The sequence below is a fragment of the Tenrec ecaudatus genome, chromosome 4 (assembly GCF_050624435.1).
Source record: "Tenrec ecaudatus isolate mTenEca1 chromosome 4, mTenEca1.hap1, whole genome shotgun sequence".
Classification (NCBI taxonomy): Eukaryota; Metazoa; Chordata; class Mammalia; order Afrosoricida; family Tenrecidae; genus Tenrec; species Tenrec ecaudatus.
The window spans coordinates 66,385,356-66,408,028 of NC_134533.1; the positions used below are offsets into that span (position 1 = coordinate 66,385,356).

General features: G+C 40.4%; 1 protein-coding gene across 1 annotated transcript; it reads left to right on the plus strand.

The window, feature by feature from the left end:
* The first annotated feature begins 2,052 nt into the window (after nucleotides 1-2,052).
* Nucleotides 2,053-3,237, plus strand: LOC142446812 (hemoglobin subunit beta-like). Its single transcript, XM_075548552.1, has 3 exons — nucleotides 2,053-2,144; nucleotides 2,274-2,496; nucleotides 3,109-3,237. Exons 1-3 carry the CDS (start codon nucleotides 2,053-2,055, stop codon nucleotides 3,235-3,237), a joined length of 444 nt encoding a protein of 147 aa, XP_075404667.1.
* Nucleotides 3,238-22,673: the final 19,436 nt, after the last annotated feature.

The following is a 22,673-nucleotide window of genomic DNA, read 5'->3' on the forward strand; positions in this document are numbered from 1 at the left end:
GTGATGCTCACCTTCACAATAATATCACTGAAGAAAAAGCAGGTGCATAAGCAAATATGGTGAAGAAAGCTGATGGTGCCCGGCTATCAAAAGATATAGCGTCTGGGATCTTAAAAGCTAGAAAAGAAACAAGTGGCCATCTAGCTCAGAGGCAACAAAGTCCACATGGAAGAAAACACCAGCCCATATTATCATGAGGTATCTATGGGATCAGGTTTCAGACATCAAACCCAGAACAAAAAAATCACACAATTTCCCCGTCCATTCTTCCATCTCTGAAATAATTTCTTCAGCACTGACTGTAGCAATAGATTAATAACCTTGTTTACCTCTGCTGACTCTCATTAATTACAGTCTTATTTGGCTTAAATTGTAATTGGGGGTGGGGCGGGGACAGAAAATATTTTATGGCTTCCTGGATATCTATAATTTAGTTCAGTAGTTTTAATACAAAAAGAATAGAGATATAGAATTTAAATATTTTAAAATTTTCATTATTCTCTTAAAACTTAAAGCTACGAAAGCATAAACATATATAAATTGTATGTAGAGAACTTTTTCCATATTTTAAACCTTACACATTAAAAAAGCTGTATCTACTACAAAGAGGGAAACATTTCCTACCTCACTCTCCTAAATTGCACTGTTATCATCAGCATAATAAAGGTGAAGCATGGGAAGTAGGGGGTCAATATTGGTTGCCAGTGAGTATTAAGAAGAGATAAATATTCAGGAGAATATACCTGAATCAGGAGATACTTTAGGAGAAAATATGAGACGTGAAAGAAGTACAATCATTTCCTTTCTGAGAACTGAGGTAAGAAGGAAGATTCTGAAATGAGGGATGATGGAATGTGAACTGGCAATACCAGTGGGGACCCTGGCATCCTATCTAATTAAGGGTTAGTGCTCCTGTTGCTCCTCTCACTTCATGTTGTCATTGTAAGAAGCAGAATTCCACACTTCAGAGACTTTTCTTACTCTGAAAATAACCAATATCTTAAGGTAATTAAAGAAAGCAAAAAGCTGGCAGATATACTGATAAATTGATATAGTCAATTATAACGGGAGAAATTACACAGATACACATATTTTTTAAAGTGTTGGTGTGGGATTGTGGGGAATAAATTTGAGTCAAGGAATGAGAGTAAAAACCTAAATGTAAGGAAACTAGGAAAATAAATGATTTCAGCAAAAGTTGGGATGCCTTTCTACATTCCTATTCTACCTCTTAAATAAAGGCAGAAACTCCTTTGTCTCTTCAGAGTATTTTCTGAGAACACACCCGCAAGACAACTGAGCTGTTCTTCTGTACTGTAAAGTTCACTCACCACGATGGTTGTAATTGAGTGTACCTCTTTGTATTTCATCTTATAGTGAGAAAACTGTTTTCATCTCTGGCTCCCAGAAAAAGAATATAGTGACTATTGTATAATGCATTATATTTATTCATTATTCAATGATCATGTATTTGGTTAAATGTCCAGATAAAGGAACAAGCAAATGAATAAATGCAAGTTCATTTTCCTAAGAGGTAGAATTAATCCAAATCCGGGGAAGAGAGACATACTTAATTTAGAGAAAGGCATTTCCTTCTTTCTACCCTTTGACCATCTTGCATGTACCAGAAACACAGGAGCAGCTCCATCCAGACAGGCTCAGGGTAGAGCATAGTAAATGAGACCTCTCCACTCTCTAGATCCCAGTTTCTTCAATGGTATACCACAGTCTTGAAAGGAATATCTCCAAGAAGCTCTTAGTCTTAAGACAAAGAAGCAAACAAACTAAGAGAAATGCTTGAAAGCAATGGCAACAGTAGATAAGCAGGATGATAGTGAGGTTTCAAATGAACTTCTGATGACAGTGTGAGCTGGCATGAGTGCCAAGGACAAGTCTGCCTATCCAGCCCTCACCCTTAGTACCACACCCAAGCGTTGGCCAATCCGCTCACAGGAAAATGAAGGACTGGATATAAAGGAAGAGCAGTCCAGTGGCTGAGTACACTTGCTTGTGAAACAGACTCACTCACTAGCAACTACACAAACAGACACCATGGTGCACATGACTGATGCCGAGAAGAAATGTGTCACCTCTGTGTGGGGCAAGGTAGACGTGGATTCTTATGGGGGTGAGACCCTGGGCACGTGAGTATCTGATTGTTCAGTGGGCTGTAAGAGGATTGAGTGGGGGTGTCCATGGGGAGACAGAACAATTTCCCAGGTTTCAGGGAGGTGCTAACTCCCTCCATCCCCTATGTTGCTTTCACCCTCCAGGCTGCTGGTTGTCTACCCATGGACCCAGAGGTTCTTTACCTCCTTTGGGGACCTGTCCTCTCCTTCTGCTATCATGGGCAATGATAAGGTGCAGGCTCATGGCAAGAAGGTGCTGCACTCTCTCGGTGATGGCCTGCAGCACCTGGACGACCTCAAGGGTTTCTATGCTAAGCTGAGCGAGCTGCACTGTGACAAGCTGCACGTGGATCCTGAGAACTTCAGGGTGAGTCTATAGGAGTCAATGGTTTCCTCCTTGTCCTGCTAGAGCAAGCTTCTTTCATGAAGTGGCTAGGGGCCCATTCAAATTGGGGAAGAGGTGTCCTGCTGTCCCTCTGATGCCTCTGTCAGACCACTTCCGCTCTTTATCCCCCGGACTCACAACCCGGTTTCCTCATTTTCCCATTTTTCCTCTATTCTTGGATATAATTTCTCCCATCTTTGTTTTTCAAATTCAACTCTTTATTTTGAGTTTTAAAAAAATTATTTACTCTCTCCTTTAAATGTACTGGTGATGTGTTTTATTTGTGTGTTTTTTTTTACTATACTTTATTTATTCCTTTCAAGACAGGAAAATTATGTAGTTCAATGTGATTGTGTTTAAAAATTACAGCGATAACTTAAGGCCTATGATCTGACTAATAGATAGCAATATGCTTGTACAGAAATTCATGCTGATATGGGAGCATTAGCATCAGCAGAATGAACTAGGATTCTGTGGTCAGACTGAATATTTTGCATGTAAAATCATAACAACATCTTGAGACAAGGCTGAAATATTCCACTGTCAAGGAAGTATCTCTTTCACCCATGTTTTTCTTTTATCTCTCCCCTTCAGCTCCTGGGCAATGTGCTGCTGCGTGTGATGGCTCGCCACCTTGGCGCTGAGTTCACTCCGCAGGTGCAGGCTGCCTATCAGAAGGTGGTGGCCGGTGTGGCTAACGCTCTGGCTCACAAGTACCACTGAGATGGTGACTTATCTCCCCATCAATTTATTGGAAGCCTCTGTTTCTTCATATACTATCTTTGAATTTGGGGAACTAATGCCCCTTATCAGGGGCATGCCTTCTGCTTAATAAAGAGCTTTCAAAGCATGTTTCTCGTTTTTTTCATTTGTTTTAGCTCTCATTCACTATTGCATATGAAACGGTCTCTAAGGCTCTCTGGATAGAGATCCCCAGTGTCCTACAAGAATGATTCAAGGGAAGGTGTCTGTGCATAACTGTTAACTGTGGGCAGTTTGGCGAGGTTTGGCAAAAGAGATGATACTGGCAGTGTAGGTATTCCCTCAAGCTTTGACCCAGCAGAATAGGTTCACGCTAGCAGAAATAACCTTCAAGCTAGCAGAAATAACTGCTAGCTAAGTGTCGGACTCATTTCCAACACTGCCTCGCACAATAGTGGCCTTGACTAGAGAAGTCATGATTACACAGCATACTGTTTTATTTGTCTCACTTCGCTTGCTTGTGCATGTTAGCCCTCCATCTATAACCTATCAAATAGTCTAAGAAACCACCCCTCTCCTCTTGCTGTCCCCATAACACAACCAAAAGCATTCCTTGATACGTTTGTTGCCTCATTTCAGGGGAAGTTCAATGCTCCCATAGTATTTGTGATTTTCTTGATTCCCTTTTCAATAAACTTTCCAATACTAAGAAAAATTTCCACATCCTTCTTTGATACCATTTAAAACAATTTTTGTTTGTTTTGTTTTAATAAAAGTATTTTATTTTTTAATGACTCTTAAGGTATTTTGTGAGTGTGTGTGTGTGTGTGTGTGCATTCACAAGCACATGAGGGTAAGAGAAAGATGCAAAAATAAAATTGTGAATCAAGTTTCTTAAGCATTGTAAAATAATTCAATTTAATGTTGAGAAATTTCAACATAATAAGTTAATGTTTTACATGTTTATAATGGGTGCCTATTATGAAACTAAGTGTCTGCTTCTTAATATTCAAGTTTAACATTATGGAAGATTGTCCTTTTATGCTATATAAATCAATACTATGATTTACTTAGTAAGTTAAATAAAAGCTCTTTCAAGAGAAATACTGTATCCCCAAAAAGAAAATATTAATGCAGAAGTTATAGCCTATAATACCATTGGTTGTGTTTTGCTCATAATTTTTAAATATGTACTTTAGTAAAGATACAAGGAGTACCCCAAAATAAGCAGCATTTTTTCCCAATGTATGCATTTAAATTATTTTACGTGAGTGCAGACCCCATCACTGCACACTAAATTCTTTTACGAAACAACCTTATTACCTTCAAAATACTCTCCATTACATTTATACATATGTACATACTTTAATGTACACATTGATACATACTTTCATGTCCCTCTTCGTTTTTTAAGTTTTTCCCATAGTGCTATCCTTGTAAGCTGTATTCAACATCACAACAGTTTTTGTGGCAATTTTCCTGAGCAGGAAACAAAATTTCACAGCCACATGCTGTTCTTTTAAATCAACCATCACAAAAAATTAAGTTTGAACAAAAGTGCTCTTATGAAAAAGTTCACTGTGATCAGAGAGAATCTTCCTAAGAGATGCCGCCGGGTGTACTAACTCAAAGGGAGTTGCCGGCTGCTCACTAGAGGGACAAATTCATATTACAGAAGCTCTGCTCCAGCCAGGGAAATTCAGGTTTTTGCAAGGCACCCGTTGTTTATTCCTTAATGTGTGGCAGTGTACATGAGACAGTCATGAAAATTTCTTGGGCATGACCAAACCCATTATGGGAAAAACTCAGGGGTACGAGTGGCTTTCCTGTTTCAAACAAAGTGAAATGTCTATTGATGACAAACCTCATTCTGGACGTCCATCAACTTCCTGAACAGGCAAAAAATTCGATTCATAGTGCATTTGCATTTCATTCCACCAGCTCAGACTATTAATCAAGCTTTCTATTTTGAGGCACTGAAGAGATAGAATAACAGTGTGTAACTCCCCCAAAAAAGGTCTGGTTTGTGGTAGATGGGGAACTGGTTTTGCCACCATGACAATGCACCTGATCACGCAGCCATCTCAGTGCACCAGTTTTGGGCAAAAAAAATGGCATGCCTCTCTTACCCTGTGCACCTGACTCACCTGACCTCACTGCCTGTTTCTTCTTTTTGTTTCCTCAAATGAAGAGGGACATGAAAGAACAGCGATTTGAAGATGTAGAAGAGGTGAAGGAAAAAACGAGGGAGGTGCTGTCAGCCATCCAAACAGATGACTTTGAAAAATGTTTCCAAGAATGGAGCTGCAGGTTTGACAAGTGTGTTAAGTGTAACAGAGTATTTTGAAAGTGATAAGGTTGTTTTGGTAAAACAAACAAACATAGCTTCTAAATAAATTTTCCTGTTTTGGGGGGGCAACCCCTCATACAGAGGACAAAATTATGGAAACTTATTAGGCATACTTAAGCATGCTGAGGGGATGAGCTATTGAACCTGGGTGTTCAGGTTCGTAGTCCAGGTGGGAAACCAAGGTCAAGTAGCAAAACTTACTTCACAAACACAGTGCTCAACATCCTACTTGTTGAATAATGCCCAGACTCTTAAAAACTTATGAGCAGTAATGTGAGATATAAATATTGGTCCCTCCACATCTGGAGAAAATTATGTTGATTAAAATTGAAATACACATGAAAACAAGTAGTACAAGAGATGAATGTCTCCTGCAAGCATATCTCTACTGTGCCAGGACAAGATGAACTAGATGGTGCCTGCTTATCGGAATCAATTCTTGTGGAAAGCATTGCCTCAGCAGGTCCGAGTTAAAGTGGGACAAAATGTGAAGCAGAACTCAAAATCATGAAAGAGATTACTTGTCAGATAGACTGGGGATCTCCAGTTTGATGTCTAGTAATCCACTAGGTCTGGAATTTATCTCCTTCCTATTTTAAAATAATGAGTCATTTAAGCTCAAAAGAGCAGCATTTGCCCAAAGACAGGTCCTTGGGAAAGAAGGAAAAACGAAAACAAGAATCACTGGGAGGAAATTGAATGAGAAATACATTGAAGTGACTGAAATTGATGCATTGTACATCGTGAAATGTACATCTCAGGGTCTGCTAGGTAAACCTTCACCTAAACTACAATTAGAAGGTTAAAAAACAAAACTAAGTACTAAAAGACTGCATTTTTGGCATATAAAATCTGTCAAACAAAACTGAAAATGTACAAATGACACATTAGAAAACTGGGACTTCCTAAAGATTAAATATATATGCTCATCAAAATACTTTACCAAGAGAGTAAAAAATTCTACAAACTGGGAAAACTTCAGCAATAACATATCTGATAAAGGTCTAATCCTTAAAATGCATAGACATCTTTAAGAACCTAACAGCAAAATACAAACAATCCAATAAAAAATGAGCAAAGGGCATGAACAGCCACTTCAATAAAGAGAACACTAAGTCTTCCAAGAAATACATGGAAAATTGCTTTTAGCCATTGCTGTTGTTCGCTGCCATCAAGTCCGTTCCAGCCCGTAGTAACACTGGGCACCCCACCCAACCCTACCATCACAACTGTTTCTAAGCTGGATCCCATTGTGGTTGAAGCCACTGTACCAATCTATCTTGTTGAGGGCCCTTTCTCATTTTTGCTCCCTCTCTACTTTGTCCTTCTCTAGAGAGTGGTTCCTCCTGACATGTCGAAAGGATGTGAGACAGTCTTACCATTCTTGCCTCTGAGGAGCACACTGGCCATATGTCTTACAAGACAGATTTGGTTTTCTGTCAGCAGTCCTTGCACTTGGAATATTTTCCAACAACCTCAGCATTCAGATACATAGAGAGTTACTTTACAGAAATCCCACAACTATTGACTGAAGAGACACTTTGGACTTGGAATTGATACTTTCTATAAGTAATCTCTCAACTTACTGATAGCTTGATTTATAAAACCATGTCACCTATGAGTAATGTGCTCCATTATAAACTTAACTATATAAAACCAAATGATTGACATTTACTATAAAGCAAAGATGAGGAGGCAAGGAGGGGAAGGAAGGGAAGCTAGATTAATGGAACAAAAACAAAGAAATTATGAGTGTGCCCACTCATTGTAAAAATGGTAATCAATTACTTAGAACAATTTGGATTTAAAAAGTTAGCAAGACCTAATTAGATGTGTAAATGTTTGCCTATACACCATAATAAATTCATTTAACAATCAATTGTATTACTATGTAATATATCATATTCATATAATATATATAAGAATGCTTACTCTTCTTTAAGCTCTGTGATAAGAGAGATTTTCTATTCTGTTTGCTATAACATAATATAATTTGGACAAAGATCTGAAACTTATATGTCTCTCCTTCAAAACAAATATAATATAATTTTATAACAGCTCCAATTTCACAGTGCAGTTATGGCCAATAAACACTAAACTTTGGCTCACATCAATAAAAAGTGGCCTGTTCTGACACACTCCAAAGCTCTCTTATTCAAAGTCATAGAAAGAAAAGCGTCCCAGAACTTTATCAGAACAGATGAGTTTGGAATGGGGGAAGCTAGTCACTGATTGTCTCACTTAAACACAAAAGGGAAATCTACCCAGCTGTACTCAACTTAAAAAAAAATATTTTTAACAGCCATACACAATAGCATTCACATGAATACCATGAATCATTTCTCACCTTGAGGTACTTTGGCCACATCCCAAACTCTCCGCCACTTTTGACTTGTTTCACAAATTGGTGAGGTTCGTTTTTTTGCTCCCAGAGCTTTACCAACTACTCTCCAAAGTCATGCAGTGAAGCGCCCCATCTTGTGGCAGCAGGCCGGCAAGCAGGTAAACAGGTAAACTATCCAGGCACGCTCAGAGGCTGTTTCATCTAGCTTTATCAATTTTCAGAATTCACGTTCTCATGGGTAATTTAGAAGATTTGGATAGTCTTTGGGGATTGCTTGCTGCTCGTCATCCTGTACTTTGTTTTGGCTGTGGTTCTCCAGTGTGCCCTGGAACGCAATTATCTCTGTAGTAATCAGCCACCTTTGTCTCCTTTGGAAAACAGTGCTCTTCTTTTTGGGGATGAAGCAGGTAAGATGTGGGAGAACTAGATATTTGCTCATTTGATATACAGAGTTTGCTGATTTGATGTAGATATCTATTTGATACCGATAACAAAATTATTCCCATCCACTATGTGAAGCTCAAGCAAGAAAAGTGGTGGGGACGGTGATTGTAGATGGCTTCGTTGGGGTAGTCCACACTCTGGAGAGTTAACAGGATCTGGCCTGTCAGATACAGGTTAGTTAGTCAATGTCTCATGGAGCTTCTATTTCCGTGTTTACCTTATAAAAAGGGGGTTTGAACCAGGTAAGCTATTCTGGACATTTTAAGTAGTCATTTTAACAGTAAAGAGCTCATTCTTCAAGTGCTTGGCTGCTAATCAAAAGGTCAGTGGTTAAAACCACTGGACCATGCAAACATCAGAGGCCACAACCTTGAGGGCAGAAGGCCTAGAAGGCTTTGGATTGTCTGTAATACCAGCATATTCTAAGTCCCTGAACACCTGGCCCTATAGAAAGATCTTATACCAAGACTCTCAGTGCTCTGGCTTACAGTATCTGGCTGTAAAACAAAACTGCCTCTATACATCCTTACTAAAAAAAAAATTTAAAAAAAGCCCAGGGTGGGGGGGGGGGGGGGGGCGGGCATCCCAACAAAACAGTGGATTATTTGTGCCCCCTGGTGGTTAACCTGGGACATTGATCATTAGATGACTTCCTGCCATCAAGACCATTCTAACTCATTGCAAGCCTTGGGCTCCTTGGTGGCACAGGGAAGGAGGAAGGGGGGAAAATATATTTATGGGGGATTTGAAATGATACTATTACTGATGTGACTTTACCAGAGGGGCTGTGCCACTACACAGAATATTTTTTTCTTTATAAAGCAAAATAAGTCAGTAGAGTTAAAATGAAAAATAAAACATATTAATAATTAGTATAGTGAAAAGAGTGAAGCCTGAGAGCTTTAAAATGTGTCCCCATTCCTTACCCCTCAGCACTAACTATTGGTCTGAGTGGCTATCAAAAAGGAAAAGGGAACGGAAGTGAATTTGGATGCTTTAGTGATGTCCATGTTCCTTTCCAACAAATGGACAAATAAACTAATGAAAGGACTCCTGGTGGCATAGTGGAACACCCACTGCGCTGCAAATCACAAGGTCAGCAGTTCGAAACCACCAGCTTCGGAGTGAGAATAAAGAGACTTCCTCCTGCAAGATTGTACAATCTCAGAAACCACAGAGAGAGTTCTGTTCTCTCCTAGAGACTGCCGAGAAGTCATCATCGACTCAATTTCACAGAGTTTGGTTTTTTGGCCCAGTGGTCACCGCTTAGAAGTCCCCAGACTCTCAGGGGAGGAAGGTGAGGCTTTCTGCTCTTGTAAAGATTTAAAGTCTCAGAAATTCTCAAGGGCAGCTTCACTCCGCCATAGGGTTGCTGTAAGTCCTAATTGAGTCAATGGCAGTGACGTTTGTGAGGTAAAACTTCCTTTCCAAATCAGATCACACACAAGTCCCACGAAATAGTTATATTGGAGAAACAAGCAGACATCTGCAGTTTACTGGAAAACATGAAGTCTGCTTGCTTGTTTTCTAATGATATAGCAGCTGATTTCCAGAGTGAAGTCCCTATTCTTAGTTTTCAGTTCTTGCTTCACAACACTGAACGAATTCACACGGCAGAAGCACTGTTTGCAATCCAAGTGCCTTTCATGAGGAGAAGAGAAGCTTCAGGTATTACAGTCTCGAAAAGAGCATGCTATTTCTGGAAAGCGTACAAGGCTGTGTGAGAACCACCTGGGAGTTCAAGACTGAACGTGCAAAACCATGTGGCAAGAATACAAGAACAGGGCCACAAAAAAAGCACACTTGCAGGACCAGGAAATCCCAAGGGCCACGAGCGTGCTGGCCCCACTGCCTGGGGAGGTGTTGGTTAAGGGTATCGGCCTACCTGCCACAGCCATGCAAAGCCAGGCTTCCAGGCCAAGAACAGCAATCCTTTGCTGTGGGCTGTCTGACTGGGCTCCGTCGGTCCAAGCAGCAGTTTGCACGCTTGTCCATTGACCGCTCCCCTCTTGGGTTTCCCCGGAGGACACAGGCCCTGCCAATGATCAGTTTGTTTAAAATGATAGCATGGCACTCGTGGAGGCCTACTGCTGTTAGGGCAAACCTTTGCCCAGTGACACAAATGCCAACATGGGACTTTGTACCCAGTTCAGGGGTCTTCGGAAGCTGGGAGGCAATAGAAGGGTGTTGATTATCTATGGAGGCCAGTACCTTACATGCCTAGCATCGCTCCTTCTCCTTCTCCTGAGTCTGACCTTCTTGCTCTTTGTCCCTTGTGTAAAAGGATGCAGTGGTACAAGCGACCATCTCTTCTAGGGCAGCTCCTCCAGGCTCTTGCACTAACTTCTGGAGCGTCTCCCAAATGTCTGATGTAGCCTGGGTGAGAAATGTATGTTTTAGTATGATTTACCATTCATATGAGTCTGAGGCTACCATGGTGTGCTAATTCTGGACTACTCTTAGCCACTCCAAGAAGCTTAGAGGGCTTTCAGTAAGCAACTGGTCAATGCTGTCACGTTAGTGCAGTGGATAGCCTTTTGCTACCCTGACTTTAGTCCATTTTTTTAAAGATCATTTTATTGGGGGCTCTTACTGTTCTTATACCAGTCCATACACCAATTGTGTCAAGCATATTTGTACATGTGCTACTATCATCATTTTCTAAACTTTTACTTTTTATTTGAGCTCTTGGTATCAGCTCCTCTTTTTCCCCTCCCTCCCCTACTCCCACCCTTATGATCCCTTGATAGATTATAAATTATTATTATTTTCATAACTTACACCAACAGCTGTCACCCATGTTTCTGTTGTTCATTCCTCTTGGGATGGGGTGGGGGTGTAAAGCGGTGATTATTGCCATTGGATTCCCCTTTCTCCTCACATCTTTCACCTACCCTATGATGTCACTACTCCCATTTCCAGACCTGAGGGGTTTATCTGACCTAGATAAACCTTATCTTACCTGTACCAGTGTACATTCTTCGGTTTAGTTAGAACTGAAAAGCAGGATTAGGGTCATGATAATGGGGTGTGAGGAAGCCTCAAAGAACCAGAGAAATATTACGTGCTTCACTGGCACTATATGGCGCCCTGGTTACCTCATCCCTTCTTTGTGACACTTCTGTGAAGGAAGCTATACTGTCTGCAAATGGGTGATGGTTCTCTGCTCTGATCTCCCTCATATTCAACAATCTGGTTTTTTGTTTGTTTGTTTGTTTGTTTGAGGTCTTCTGATGTCTCTTACCTTTCCCTGTCAACACCTCATGATCACACAGGCTGGTGTGCTTCTTCCCTCTGAGCTTGCTTCTTCACTACTAGATGGCTGCTTGTTTAACTTCAAGCTGTTAAGACCCCAGACATTCTATCATATGATAGCTGGACACCATCAATTTTCTTCACATTTGCTTATGCACCTATTATCTCTTGAACAATTGTGTCAGGAGGGTGAGCATCTCAGAATGCCAGGTTGTTAGATCAAAGTGTCCTTGCATTGAGGGAGGGCTTGAGCAAAGGCCCAAAGTTCATCCATTTCCTCAATGTATTACTATATAAATATATGTACATATGCAGGTACCTCTATCTTTATGAATTAATATATTAATATGTGTGCACGCCTGTTTATACCTCTATCTGTAGCTTTCCTCCCCAGATCTTTCATCGTTTTCCTTTTACCTTCCTCCTGCCCCACTATCATGCTCACCCTTCTTATGTCTCTTAGTAATTCCTCTCACTCAGCTAGATTGCTGTGTTCCAATATCACCGGGATCTCTCCATCCACCTTGATGTTGATTTTGATTCCCTAGTTGTTCCCCTTTCTGTGGCATTATTTGCTCACTGCTCCCTTCCCCTATCTCCTCCCCCCAAGTACTTCCAGAACCATTAGTCCTGTTGCTTTCTCCTCAGGCTTGCTTCCTATGCCTAGCATATATAGGTAGGTAAAACCACAATAAGGGAGATCCCCACCCCCACCCCCCCAAAAAAAAAGAAAAGAAAAGATTGAATAAAAAGAGAAAAAACAAACTAGCAAAAGTAAAAGAATACACAATTCCAGGTGTGTCTGCTGACTTTTATGACTATTTTCCCACCTGTCCTGGGGAATCCCCAGAACTGCCTCTTCTAGCATAAAGTGTGTTTGGGGACTCCTCAGGGGCACTATGGCTTTGCTTTGCTCCGGTTGCTGATCTGTCATGTTCCCTTCTAGTTCACCGCACTTTGGTTGGGGAACAGGGGCTAGGGCATCAGAGCAGACTCCCTCTGAGGCATCTGTCCCCAGTATCATCCTTTGTCTCAGTATGCTCCAGAGAGGGAACATCATATTTTGAACTGTTGTCGGTGCTACAGTCCTCTCTGTGCCTTAGCAGCTCTTTGCAGGAATGGCATTCTCAGGGCTTGGTGTGCCAGTATGGGGTCTAGTCCCTTGCTCTCTATTTTTACTTTGGTTTGCTTCTGTTTGAACATGGCAGGGTGGCCCCTCTCCCAAACCTGTAAATTTAGTGTTTTCCTCTGTAGCACAGATTTCTAGGAAGGGAGTCAGTTTGGCTCTGATTGGGGCCGGCCCTGTAGACCTCTCTGTTCATGTGTTCCTCCATGTGGATAGGTTGTCCTCAAGTACTGGCACACTGTGGTAGGGTCTGCACTCACACTCCCATTTCTGTGGAGACATAAGCAAAACTCTCTCCCTGGTTGAATTAGTGCCTGGTCCTCGAGTGCCAACATCTTCCTCTTTTTAAAAACTTTTCCCTCCCCACCCCTCACCTTTCTCCTTCTTTGTGTTGGAATGACATGTATATCCTTGGGTTAGGACTGTCGCCCGCCAATTGCCTAAACCTCAAACTGTGAGATAAGTGGCTTTTTTTTCTAACCTGCTGTGCTGATGACAGTTACCTCAGGGGACGAATGTAGTACTTGTCCTCTTGGGATTCGCTAGCTTCGCTTAGCATAATGTCCTCCAACTAATCCCATGAAACAATGTGCTTCATGTGATCACCAGTGCTTTTTAGTGATGCATAATACTCCATTGTGTGTATGTGCCAGAGTTTTCTAATCTACTCATCTATTGTTGGAAATTTAGGTTGTTTCTAATTCCGAGCTTATTGAGTGTCTTAATTAGGAATGGGTGTTGTATGTTGTCAAATTCTTTTTTTGTGTCAATTGATATTATCATGTGATTCTTATCCTTTTTTCTTATCGATGTGATGAATAATGCTGATGAATTTTCAGATGTTAAACTATCCCTGGATGCCTGCAATGAATCCCACCTGATCATGACGAATGATCTGTTTTATATACTTTTGTAATCTATTGGCAAATAGTTTGTTAAGGATTTTTGCATCCGTGTTCATTAGAGATCAGGCTGTAGTTCTCTTTTCCTGTGGGATGCTTGCCCTGTTTGGGTGTCAAAATCATTCTGAATTCATAGAATGAGTTTGGTAGTTTGCCATATTTTTTTATGCTCTGGAAAATAATTTTTGGAGGATCGGTGTCAGCTCTTCCCTGAATTCTTGGTAGAATTCTCTTGTGAAACCATCTGATCCAGGAGCTTTTTTCATTGGTAGTTTCTTGATAACCAAATCTTTTTCTTTTTTTTGCTATGGGTCTGTTGAGGTTCTTGCCCTCAAGCTGGAATAATCTAAGGGGGCGGGGGGGGGGGATTGTTATTTCCAAATATTTGTCCTCAGCTTGCACTTTGTTGAATTCATTAAAATGTAGACCTTCATAATAATTTATGATTGTCCTTTAAGTCTCCTCAGGGTCCCTTGTGATTTCCCTCGTGTCATCCCTCATCATGTCTATTGATTTATGCTCCTTCTTCTCCTTGGTTAGGTTTGCCATAAGTCTGTATATTCTGTTGATCCTTTTAAAGAGCCAGCTCTTTGGCTGAATTGATTGTTTGTATTGTTTCCTTGACTTCCCACTCTTTTAACTCTTCCCTGAGTTTTATTATTTCTTTTCTTTGGAAGAGGTTGTTCTTTTGACTCTGTTCTACTATCTGGGGTTTTTCTGAGAGTGCATCAGTCATAAGCATCTCTTCCTTTTCACATATGCGTTAATCACTATCAAAAGTTCTCTATAACTGCTTTTGCTGTGTCCTATGTTTGGTATGCGCTATTCTTATTCTCATTATTTCCTAGAGACTTCCTGATTTCCTTCCTAATGTGGACCCATGCCCATTCATGTCAGGAAAGATTGTTATTTATCATCCAAATTGTTTGCTGTTGTTTTTCTGGCCGTCCTTTTATTGGTCTCCAGCTTTATGGCATGGTCCTCAGAGAGGGACGTTTGAGTTACCTCTAAATGTTTGCATTTACTCAGGCTCAACTTGTATCCCCATCTGTGTCTATTTTAAAAAATGAGCCAGGTGCCCTTGAAAATAATGTGATTTTTTTATTTGAATGGAGAGCCCTATAAATGTCTACCAGGTCCAGTCCCCTAATTGTAGTGGTTAGTTCTCTCACCTTCGTGCTGTGCTTCTTTCCCAGTGACATAGCTCTCTCTGATAGTAGTGTATTAAAGTCACCTACTTTGATTGTTATGTCTATGATTCCCCCACCACAACTTTTGAAGAGTTTGGCAAATTGCTTGGTTATCTCATTAGTTACGTATATAATTAGTATGCTTACTGGCTCTCATTAGCTACATATATAATTATTATGCTTAAAGGTCTACTGATCCTTTGAGCATTATATAGTGCCCATCCTTATCTCTTGTTCTGGGGTACAGCTTGAGGTCAATTTTGTTGGAGATTAGGATTGCAACCCCTGCTTTTTATGAATTGCCCTGGGCTGGTATATTTTGCCAAACTTTTACTCTTAGTCTATTTTTGTGTGCAAGCTTAAGATGTGTCTCCTGCAGACATCAGACTGATGGGTTATGTTTTCTCAACCAGTATGCTAACCACTGTCTTTAAATGGCATTGAACAAGTTAAGGCCATTGAACTTCAGAATTATCACCACCCTCTGTGAATTTATTGCTGTCATCTCACACCTTTTGTATTGGGTTTTCTTATCTCCCTACATATCGGTGGGATGTGTTTATGTGGGGAGCTTAATACTTGCCTTCTTTTCCCTCTGAGGCAATATTATCTTGGAAGTTTTTTCAACACATTGACTTCTCGATGGAGTTGCACTATATGGTTCTCTCCTGATTGTAGTTGGTGTATGTTGGTCTTTTGACCACAGTGAGTTGGCAAGGATTTTTCACGGGGTTGCGTGTCTTTGAGTTTTTCCTTGTCCGGGAAGACACTTACCTCATCACTTATCTTAATTGATAGTTTAGCAGGGTCAAGGAATCTCGCGTTGGCATTTTTCTTTCAGCTTTCGGAAGATGTTACTCCACTCTCTCCTCCTTGTCATGGTATCTGATAATAGATCTGAGCATATTCTAACCTGAGCACCATTGTATGAGACCACCTTTTTTTCTTCATATGGTTCTTTGTCAGGTACTTGAATGTCTTATTTAGTGATGTGTCTATTAATGTATATTCATGGCCTCTGCCTATTGTAATTAGGTTGTCTTTTTCTTGTTGAGGTATTGAAGTTTTCTCTAAATTTTACAGACTAGTTCCTTTTGTTATATATCATTATTTTTCTTCTAAGTGTGTGTTCTTTTTACTCTTTGAATGAAATCTCATGAATATAAAATTCTAATATTTAAGAGGTCCCAGTCATCTATTTTATCTTTTGCTGTATGTCTGTTTTGCATTATATTTGATAGTGTAATTATTTCATATATTAGGGCCCCTAAGTTTGTCTCTATTTTTTCATTAAGGATATTTATATTCCTACACTTTGCATTTAGGTATTTGACTCTCCTTGAGTTATTTTGTATGTAGTGGGATATATGTGTCCCCCTTTTGCCCCTTCTAAAATGGCCAGCCAGTTTTGATAGCACTATTTATTAGAGAAGCCATTTCCTCCACATTTAGTGTGCTTTCTCCTTTGTCAAGGATCAACTGTCTGTAGGTGATTGAATTTACTTCGGGGTTTCAGTTCTGTTCTATTCATTTAGGGCTCAGGTATTAGATTTTAAACAGGAAAATATATTAGGTTTAAAAAAGGACAATGAGAGGCTTCTGATGTTATTCTTCTTCTTTAATAGCATTTTGCTTATCCAGAGTCTTTCTTTTCATATACAGTTGTTGACTTTATTTCTAATATATGATGGATGATTTTCATCTAATTTTTGGAGATTTGGGGGTAAGTTTTTTGTATTGATTCTTTAGTATATATATGTTGTTATAAATTGCCATCTGAATACTGTTTTGTCCCACAGGTCTATGTTTTTATGTTTTCATTCTTGTTTGATTCAGGAGTATTTAAATTTAAGTTAAACATTTTATTCTATTACCTAGTAAGGATGCTTAGTGGTGCTGTCAGGTAACTGCTAAGCTGCTAACGGAAATGTTGGTTGTTGAATTCTCCCAGCAACTAGGCAGGAGAAAAGTCCTGGAAATCTGCTCTGATAAAGATTTAAGCACTGTCTTTTGATATCTGGGCACCATCAGCTTTCTTCACCACATTTGCTTATGCACCCAATTTGAGGGGCTTATCTTCTGATATTATTTCTAACAATGTTCTGCTTCTATTCAATAGGTTTTCAGTATGTGATATTTCAATGTTATTCATAAGATTTTTCAGTGACAAATTCCTCAGAAGAGGATAACCTATTTCTTCTTGCTAGTCTTCTCTTAGTTTGGAAGCTCTGTTGAAACCTGCTCAATTTTGGTGATCCTGCTGGTATTTGAAATGCCAGTGACACAGATTCTAGCATCACAACAACACACGTCACCACAGTATGAGAATATGAGAAACAAGTGGTTTGAAAACAACCTAATCTCTAATATATACATAAAAAACCAATAACTCAACAACAAAATTTTAAAAGTACTATTTTAATGGCCAGAGTACATGAAGAGGCATTTCATCAAAGAGGAAGCTCAAGCAGTCAGCATATACATGAAAAGATGCAAATTAAAACTTATGTTTACTTTCATCTAACCCTTACAAAAATGCCCAGTGATAAAAATCAAGCAAACAAACAAAAAACCCAATAATTGTTATCGATGTTCTGGGGCTTGAGTGCCTATCCATTTCGGATGGGATTGTAAATAAGTATAACCACTGTAGAAAAATGCATGGGAGTTCTTTGTAAAACTTAGAAATAGAAAAATACCTTATATGCATACATACATGCAATTGCATACTATGAAACTATGAACAATAATGAAGAATCTCTGAAATACAACATTGCTGAATATTGAGGACATTATGCTGAGCAAAATAAGTCAATCACAAAAGTCACATATCATGTAGTTCTATCATTATAGTTAAAAATAGATATACACCAAAAAATCAAAGTTCTTTGATGGGTACCAAGGACTGGAGGAAAAATGAGGAGAGAATCACTTTCTACATAGCAGATTTTTGTTACCTTTGGTGATGGGGAAGGCAATGCAATTAAGGGTAAAATAAGTACAACTTTGCCAAAGGTAATAGGTACTTGAGGTAAAAGGACAATTGTGATAAATACTACAACAAATAAAGCTTTGCTATAATAATAAATTAACCAAAATATCTGTGTAGTTATATAGATAGATTTGGTTGCCTATAAGAAAGTACATGGAGATTCACATACATGTATACGTGTATCTGTAAGTATATGTATAAACAAATGTGTACGTGCTACATGTAATTTAATATTTGTAACTTGCCACATGGGATACAGTTATAGAAGCTTCTTCAACATATCTAAAGCACTCACTGGCTTGATTTACTGGTAAAAATGCACGGGGTTATAGTCTTGGGAGACTATGCAATGAGTATAGTACAAAGATGACTTTCTACATCTTATTTTTGCAATTAACTTGAAGGGTTTTAAATTTTTGAGTTATCTTTATCTCACAATAAACAGGTGGAAGGCAGACCACACCCAGGGAGGTACATGAGAGTCCAACATAAAGAAGGGGAGGAGGGTAGGAAGAGGGAGAACCAGGTTGGGGAGAAACTGAGTTGATGACACAGGGGGAACAGGGCACTAATCTACTGACCCCACCATGACCTACCAAACCAGGAGGGCACCAAGGAAACACATGGAGGAATCCACAAAAAGACTGGACCATACGCCTGGCCCCAACCAGAATTAGCCTGATCGCCACCATGGAAGGGAATGCCACAGAAAATGAAAATAGATCATCTGGTGAGGGGAAGGAACTGACCTACCATACCCAGAAAGAAGCTGAAGTAAATGAAGGGGGAGGAAAGAAGTGGAACACACCAGGGCCCACCAAGCTCAGAGGATGATAGCCCGGTTCAGAGCGGCCAATGCACAGAAAGAACCATATGGCCGGCCCCACTGCGAGATGCAACATCCTGCACAGACCCATAACCCTACATGGGACAGCACAGGGAAACAGTGTGGGATGTGTGACCAAACTGACCCCACTACACTGAGGCAAAACACTGGGGGTGTGCAATAGAGCAGCGGGGAAAGCAGAGCTAGGAGGTCCCGAGGAAGTATCAAGGATGGACTTTGGGGCCAGGGAATGGCACCCCATCAGATTCATCCAGAAACCACTCCTAAAGGTCAACAAACAGACCTTGAACTATTAATAGGCATTGCTTCTCTTTCTTTTGTTTAAAATTAGATTTTTTCTCTTCCTTTAGATTTTGTATGTCAGTGGCTTTTTTGTTTGTTAGTTTGTCAGTGTTGCTGCCATCATTGCCATGTTCTTATGTGCCACTTTAGTGCTGTCGAAGCCATCTACAATTTTATGTACATATTATTATCTCTGTAGGTTTATCTAGATAAGATAGACTGCATTAACAATATGGAGAAGAAAACAACGGGACCAACGGTCATGGGGGGACACGGGAGAGTGGGAGGTGGGGGAAGGCAGAGGTGTTGGCCAACCCAGGAACAAAGAAACAACGAGTGGTTCAAAACCAGTGGCACGGAGGGGATAGGAGGACTGGTAGGGAGTGACCAAGGGCAATGTAACTGAGAGCAAATACTGAAACCAGAATGAAGGCTGAACATGGACAGGAGGCACGCATAAGGAAATAGAGGAAAGGAGTAGGAGGCAAAGGGCATACATAGAAGCCTAAATACAGACATGTATATATGTAAATATATTTATAATTATGGGAGAAATAGACCTATGTGCATATATTCATAAGTTTAGTAGTAGGGTAGCAAGTGGACTTTGGGCCTCCTCACGTGCACATTCCCTTAATACAAGAGCCCTTTGCTCAGCTAAATGGTCAATCCGTGATACCCACCTTCCCAACACAATCGCTGAAGACAAATGTGTACATAAGCCAACGTGGTAAAGAAAGATGATGGTGCTCGGTTATCAAAAGATATAGCATCTAGGGCCTTAAAAGCTTGAAGGAAAACAAACTGCCATCTAGCTCAGAAGCAACAGAGCCCACAGAGAAGAAGCACATAAGCCTGTGTGATCACAAGGTGTTGAAGAGATCAGGCAGCAGATGCCAAAGAACAAAAACCATCATTGTGTGATCACCTTCCCCACATAAATGCTGAAGACGAATGTGTGCATAAGTAAGTCTGGTGAAGAAGGCTGATGGTGCCCGACTATTGAGAGATATTGCATCAGGGGTCTGAAAGGCTTGAAATTAAAGAAGTATCCATCTAGCCCAGAAGAAACAAAGCCCACATGGAAGAAGCACACCAGCATGTGTAATCACAAAAGGTCTAGCGGACCAGGTATCAAGTACCAAAGGGGCCACTGGGGCAGGGGAAGGGGTGGAATCCAATCATCATGAATGAGGGAGCCTGTGATGGGGACCTGAGATAGCTAGTTTGTTGTGCCAGCCTGGCCAATAAACACATGTGGGATTAATTGAAGGGTGGAGAGATAAATGGCTTGGTGAGCCTCACCTTTCTTGTCTCTCACTCTTTGATCATCGGACCAGTGTGTGGCTGCCTTGCTAGTTCTGTGCCTCAATTTGCAAGCTACACTATCTGTGGGACACCTAAGCTGTGAACTGTGTCACTTTAATTTGAGGTCCCATTAAGACTTGCCTCACCAGAGAACTGGAATATACATCTCTGGAACTGGGGAATGATGGTTGGTGACCTGGCTGATGGCTGGTGACCTGCCTTGCAGTTTGTTGCATGTGCTGGGATAGCCTAGCTCTCTCTAAAGAGGATTACCTGGCGGCCCTCAAGACTTGAAGGACTGCCAGTGTCTCACAACTCTCTCACGGGAGTGAGTTGCACTGAGCCATTTGTACTGCTTTATAATTTAGCTGTTCATTTCTTGTATTTTATATATATGTTTATAATTTAACAGTTCATTTCTTGTATTATATATATCTGCATTTATAATTTAACAATTCATTTCTTGGGTTATATATCTATCTACCTTTATAAATACATATAAAATTATCAGCAATCTGGTTTTATCTCTCTAGAGAACCCTGTCTAACACAGGATCCAATGCCCATCTGTAGACAACCGGACATCCCTTGAAGAGGGGTAGTAGGGAGTGTATGAGTCATTTAGGGTGCAGTACAGCACTGATGAAACTCACAACCTTCCTCTAGTTCTTAAATGCTTCCTGCCCCCACTATCATGATCCCAATTCTACCTTGAAAACCTGGTTAGACCAGAAGATTCACAGCAGTGCAGATGAGAACTGGAAACACAGGGAATCCAGGAAAGATGAACCCCCCAGGACCAGTGGTGAGAGTGGCAATCCTGGGAGGGAAGAGGGAAGGGGGGAAGAAAGAGGTAACCAATTATAAGGATCTACATATAACCACCTCCATGGGGGATGGGCAACAGAAAATTGGGTGAAGGGAGACGCCGAGCAGTGTAAAATATGATACAATAATAATTTATAAATTATCAAGGGTTTATGAGCAAAGGGTAATGGGGAGGGAGGGAGGGGAGAAGGAAAATGAGGAACTGATTCAAGGTGCCCAAGCAGAAAACAAGAGTTTTGAGAATGATGAGGGCAACGAATATATGAGTGTGCTTTACAGAATTGATGTATGTGTGGATTATTATAAGAGTTGTATGAACACCAATAAAATGATTTTTAAAAATTTGAGTGATCATCTAAGATACATCTATTGGTCTTTAATTGGAGAGAGAGAGAGAGAGAGAGAGAGAGAGAGAGAGAGAGAGAGAGAGAGAGAGAGAGAGAGAGAGAGAGAGAGAGACTGTGGATAAAGAGTAAGGATAAAATCAAAGGCTTAAAGAAGAACCTAGTCCATGGGAATTGCTTCTGGCTACATATATTGACTTCTGATCAGGTAAACAATAGAAGTTCTCAAATATAATTGGAGGAAAATATAGAACAACATTCAAATTTTAAAGACATCTCACCTACTTTCTAGACAGATAGAAACCATAGGGACCCCTATGGTGGGTAAATGGTGAGGGTCAACCTCACATTGGCAAGATGCTGAACAAGAGTCATAGGAAACCCAGGGGGAGAATCAATCCAGTTCTATGGTCTTGGGGAGACACTTTGAATAGGTTTCTACATAACCCTTAGTGAATGGTGCCTGGATTAGAGAGTTCAATGAAAGAAGACCCAGAACTACGATTTATTTGGTGCCTCTGTGATCCCCTTGCATTAATAAAACAGGTTTTGATCTGACAGGCAAGGGTTTGCCCCTGGAAGCGATGATGTAGGATATCCCCCCCTAATACCAATGCCCATGTTCAATGTAAACAGAGTTCAATTAAGAAATTTATCTGTACAAAGAACAACTCATGGACTGCAGCTAAGCTCAGAGTTGGACTACCCACATGAACTCATATCAACAGCGCCTTAAATTCTGTCACTTGATACATTATTGATATTAACAATGCAATCACCTTGCTCCATAAGGGGATGATTGACAATATTTTTCTCTCTTTTTATGTGGGGGGTATGTTTTGTTTGTTTTCATTTTGTTGTCATTAAGCTTGTGGCTTCTGGTTTCGCTTATTGGTTTTGTTGTAATATGACCAGCAACGTAAACCAGAGTCATTCGTAACCCAGGAACAAGCATCTGGATTCTGGATTCCCAAAAATTCAAGAACAGTTAGCTCTTACAATGACCCTGCTCAATACTCACTTTGAAATAGAGACCACGGACGATAACGGTGTTCCTGCAAGGGTGGTGAAGAAAGAGACAGTGCCCAGCTAGCAACTGGAACAGTGTCTGGGGTCTCAAAGGCTTGTATTCAAACAAACAGTCATCTAAGTGAGGTGTCAACTAAGTCTGCACAGAAGAAGCGCACCAGCCTGTGTGATCCAAAGATGACAAATACAAAATCCAAATATGATGAACGGAAAAATA

What these genes read in the sequence shown, in the direction of transcription:
- LOC142446812 (XM_075548552.1), top strand. Translation starts at nt 2,053, where the DNA reads ATGGTGCACATGACTGATGCCGAGAAGAAATGTGTCACCTCTGTGTGG. An exon ending in GGGGGTGAGACCCTGGGCAC is followed by an intron (nt 2,145 to 2,273) that starts GTGAGTATCTGA and finishes TTCACCCTCCAG; the next exon opens with GCTGCTGGTTGTCTACCCAT. An exon ending in TGGATCCTGAGAACTTCAGG is followed by an intron (nt 2,497 to 3,108) that starts GTGAGTCTATAG and finishes TCTCCCCTTCAG; the next exon opens with CTCCTGGGCAATGTGCTGCT.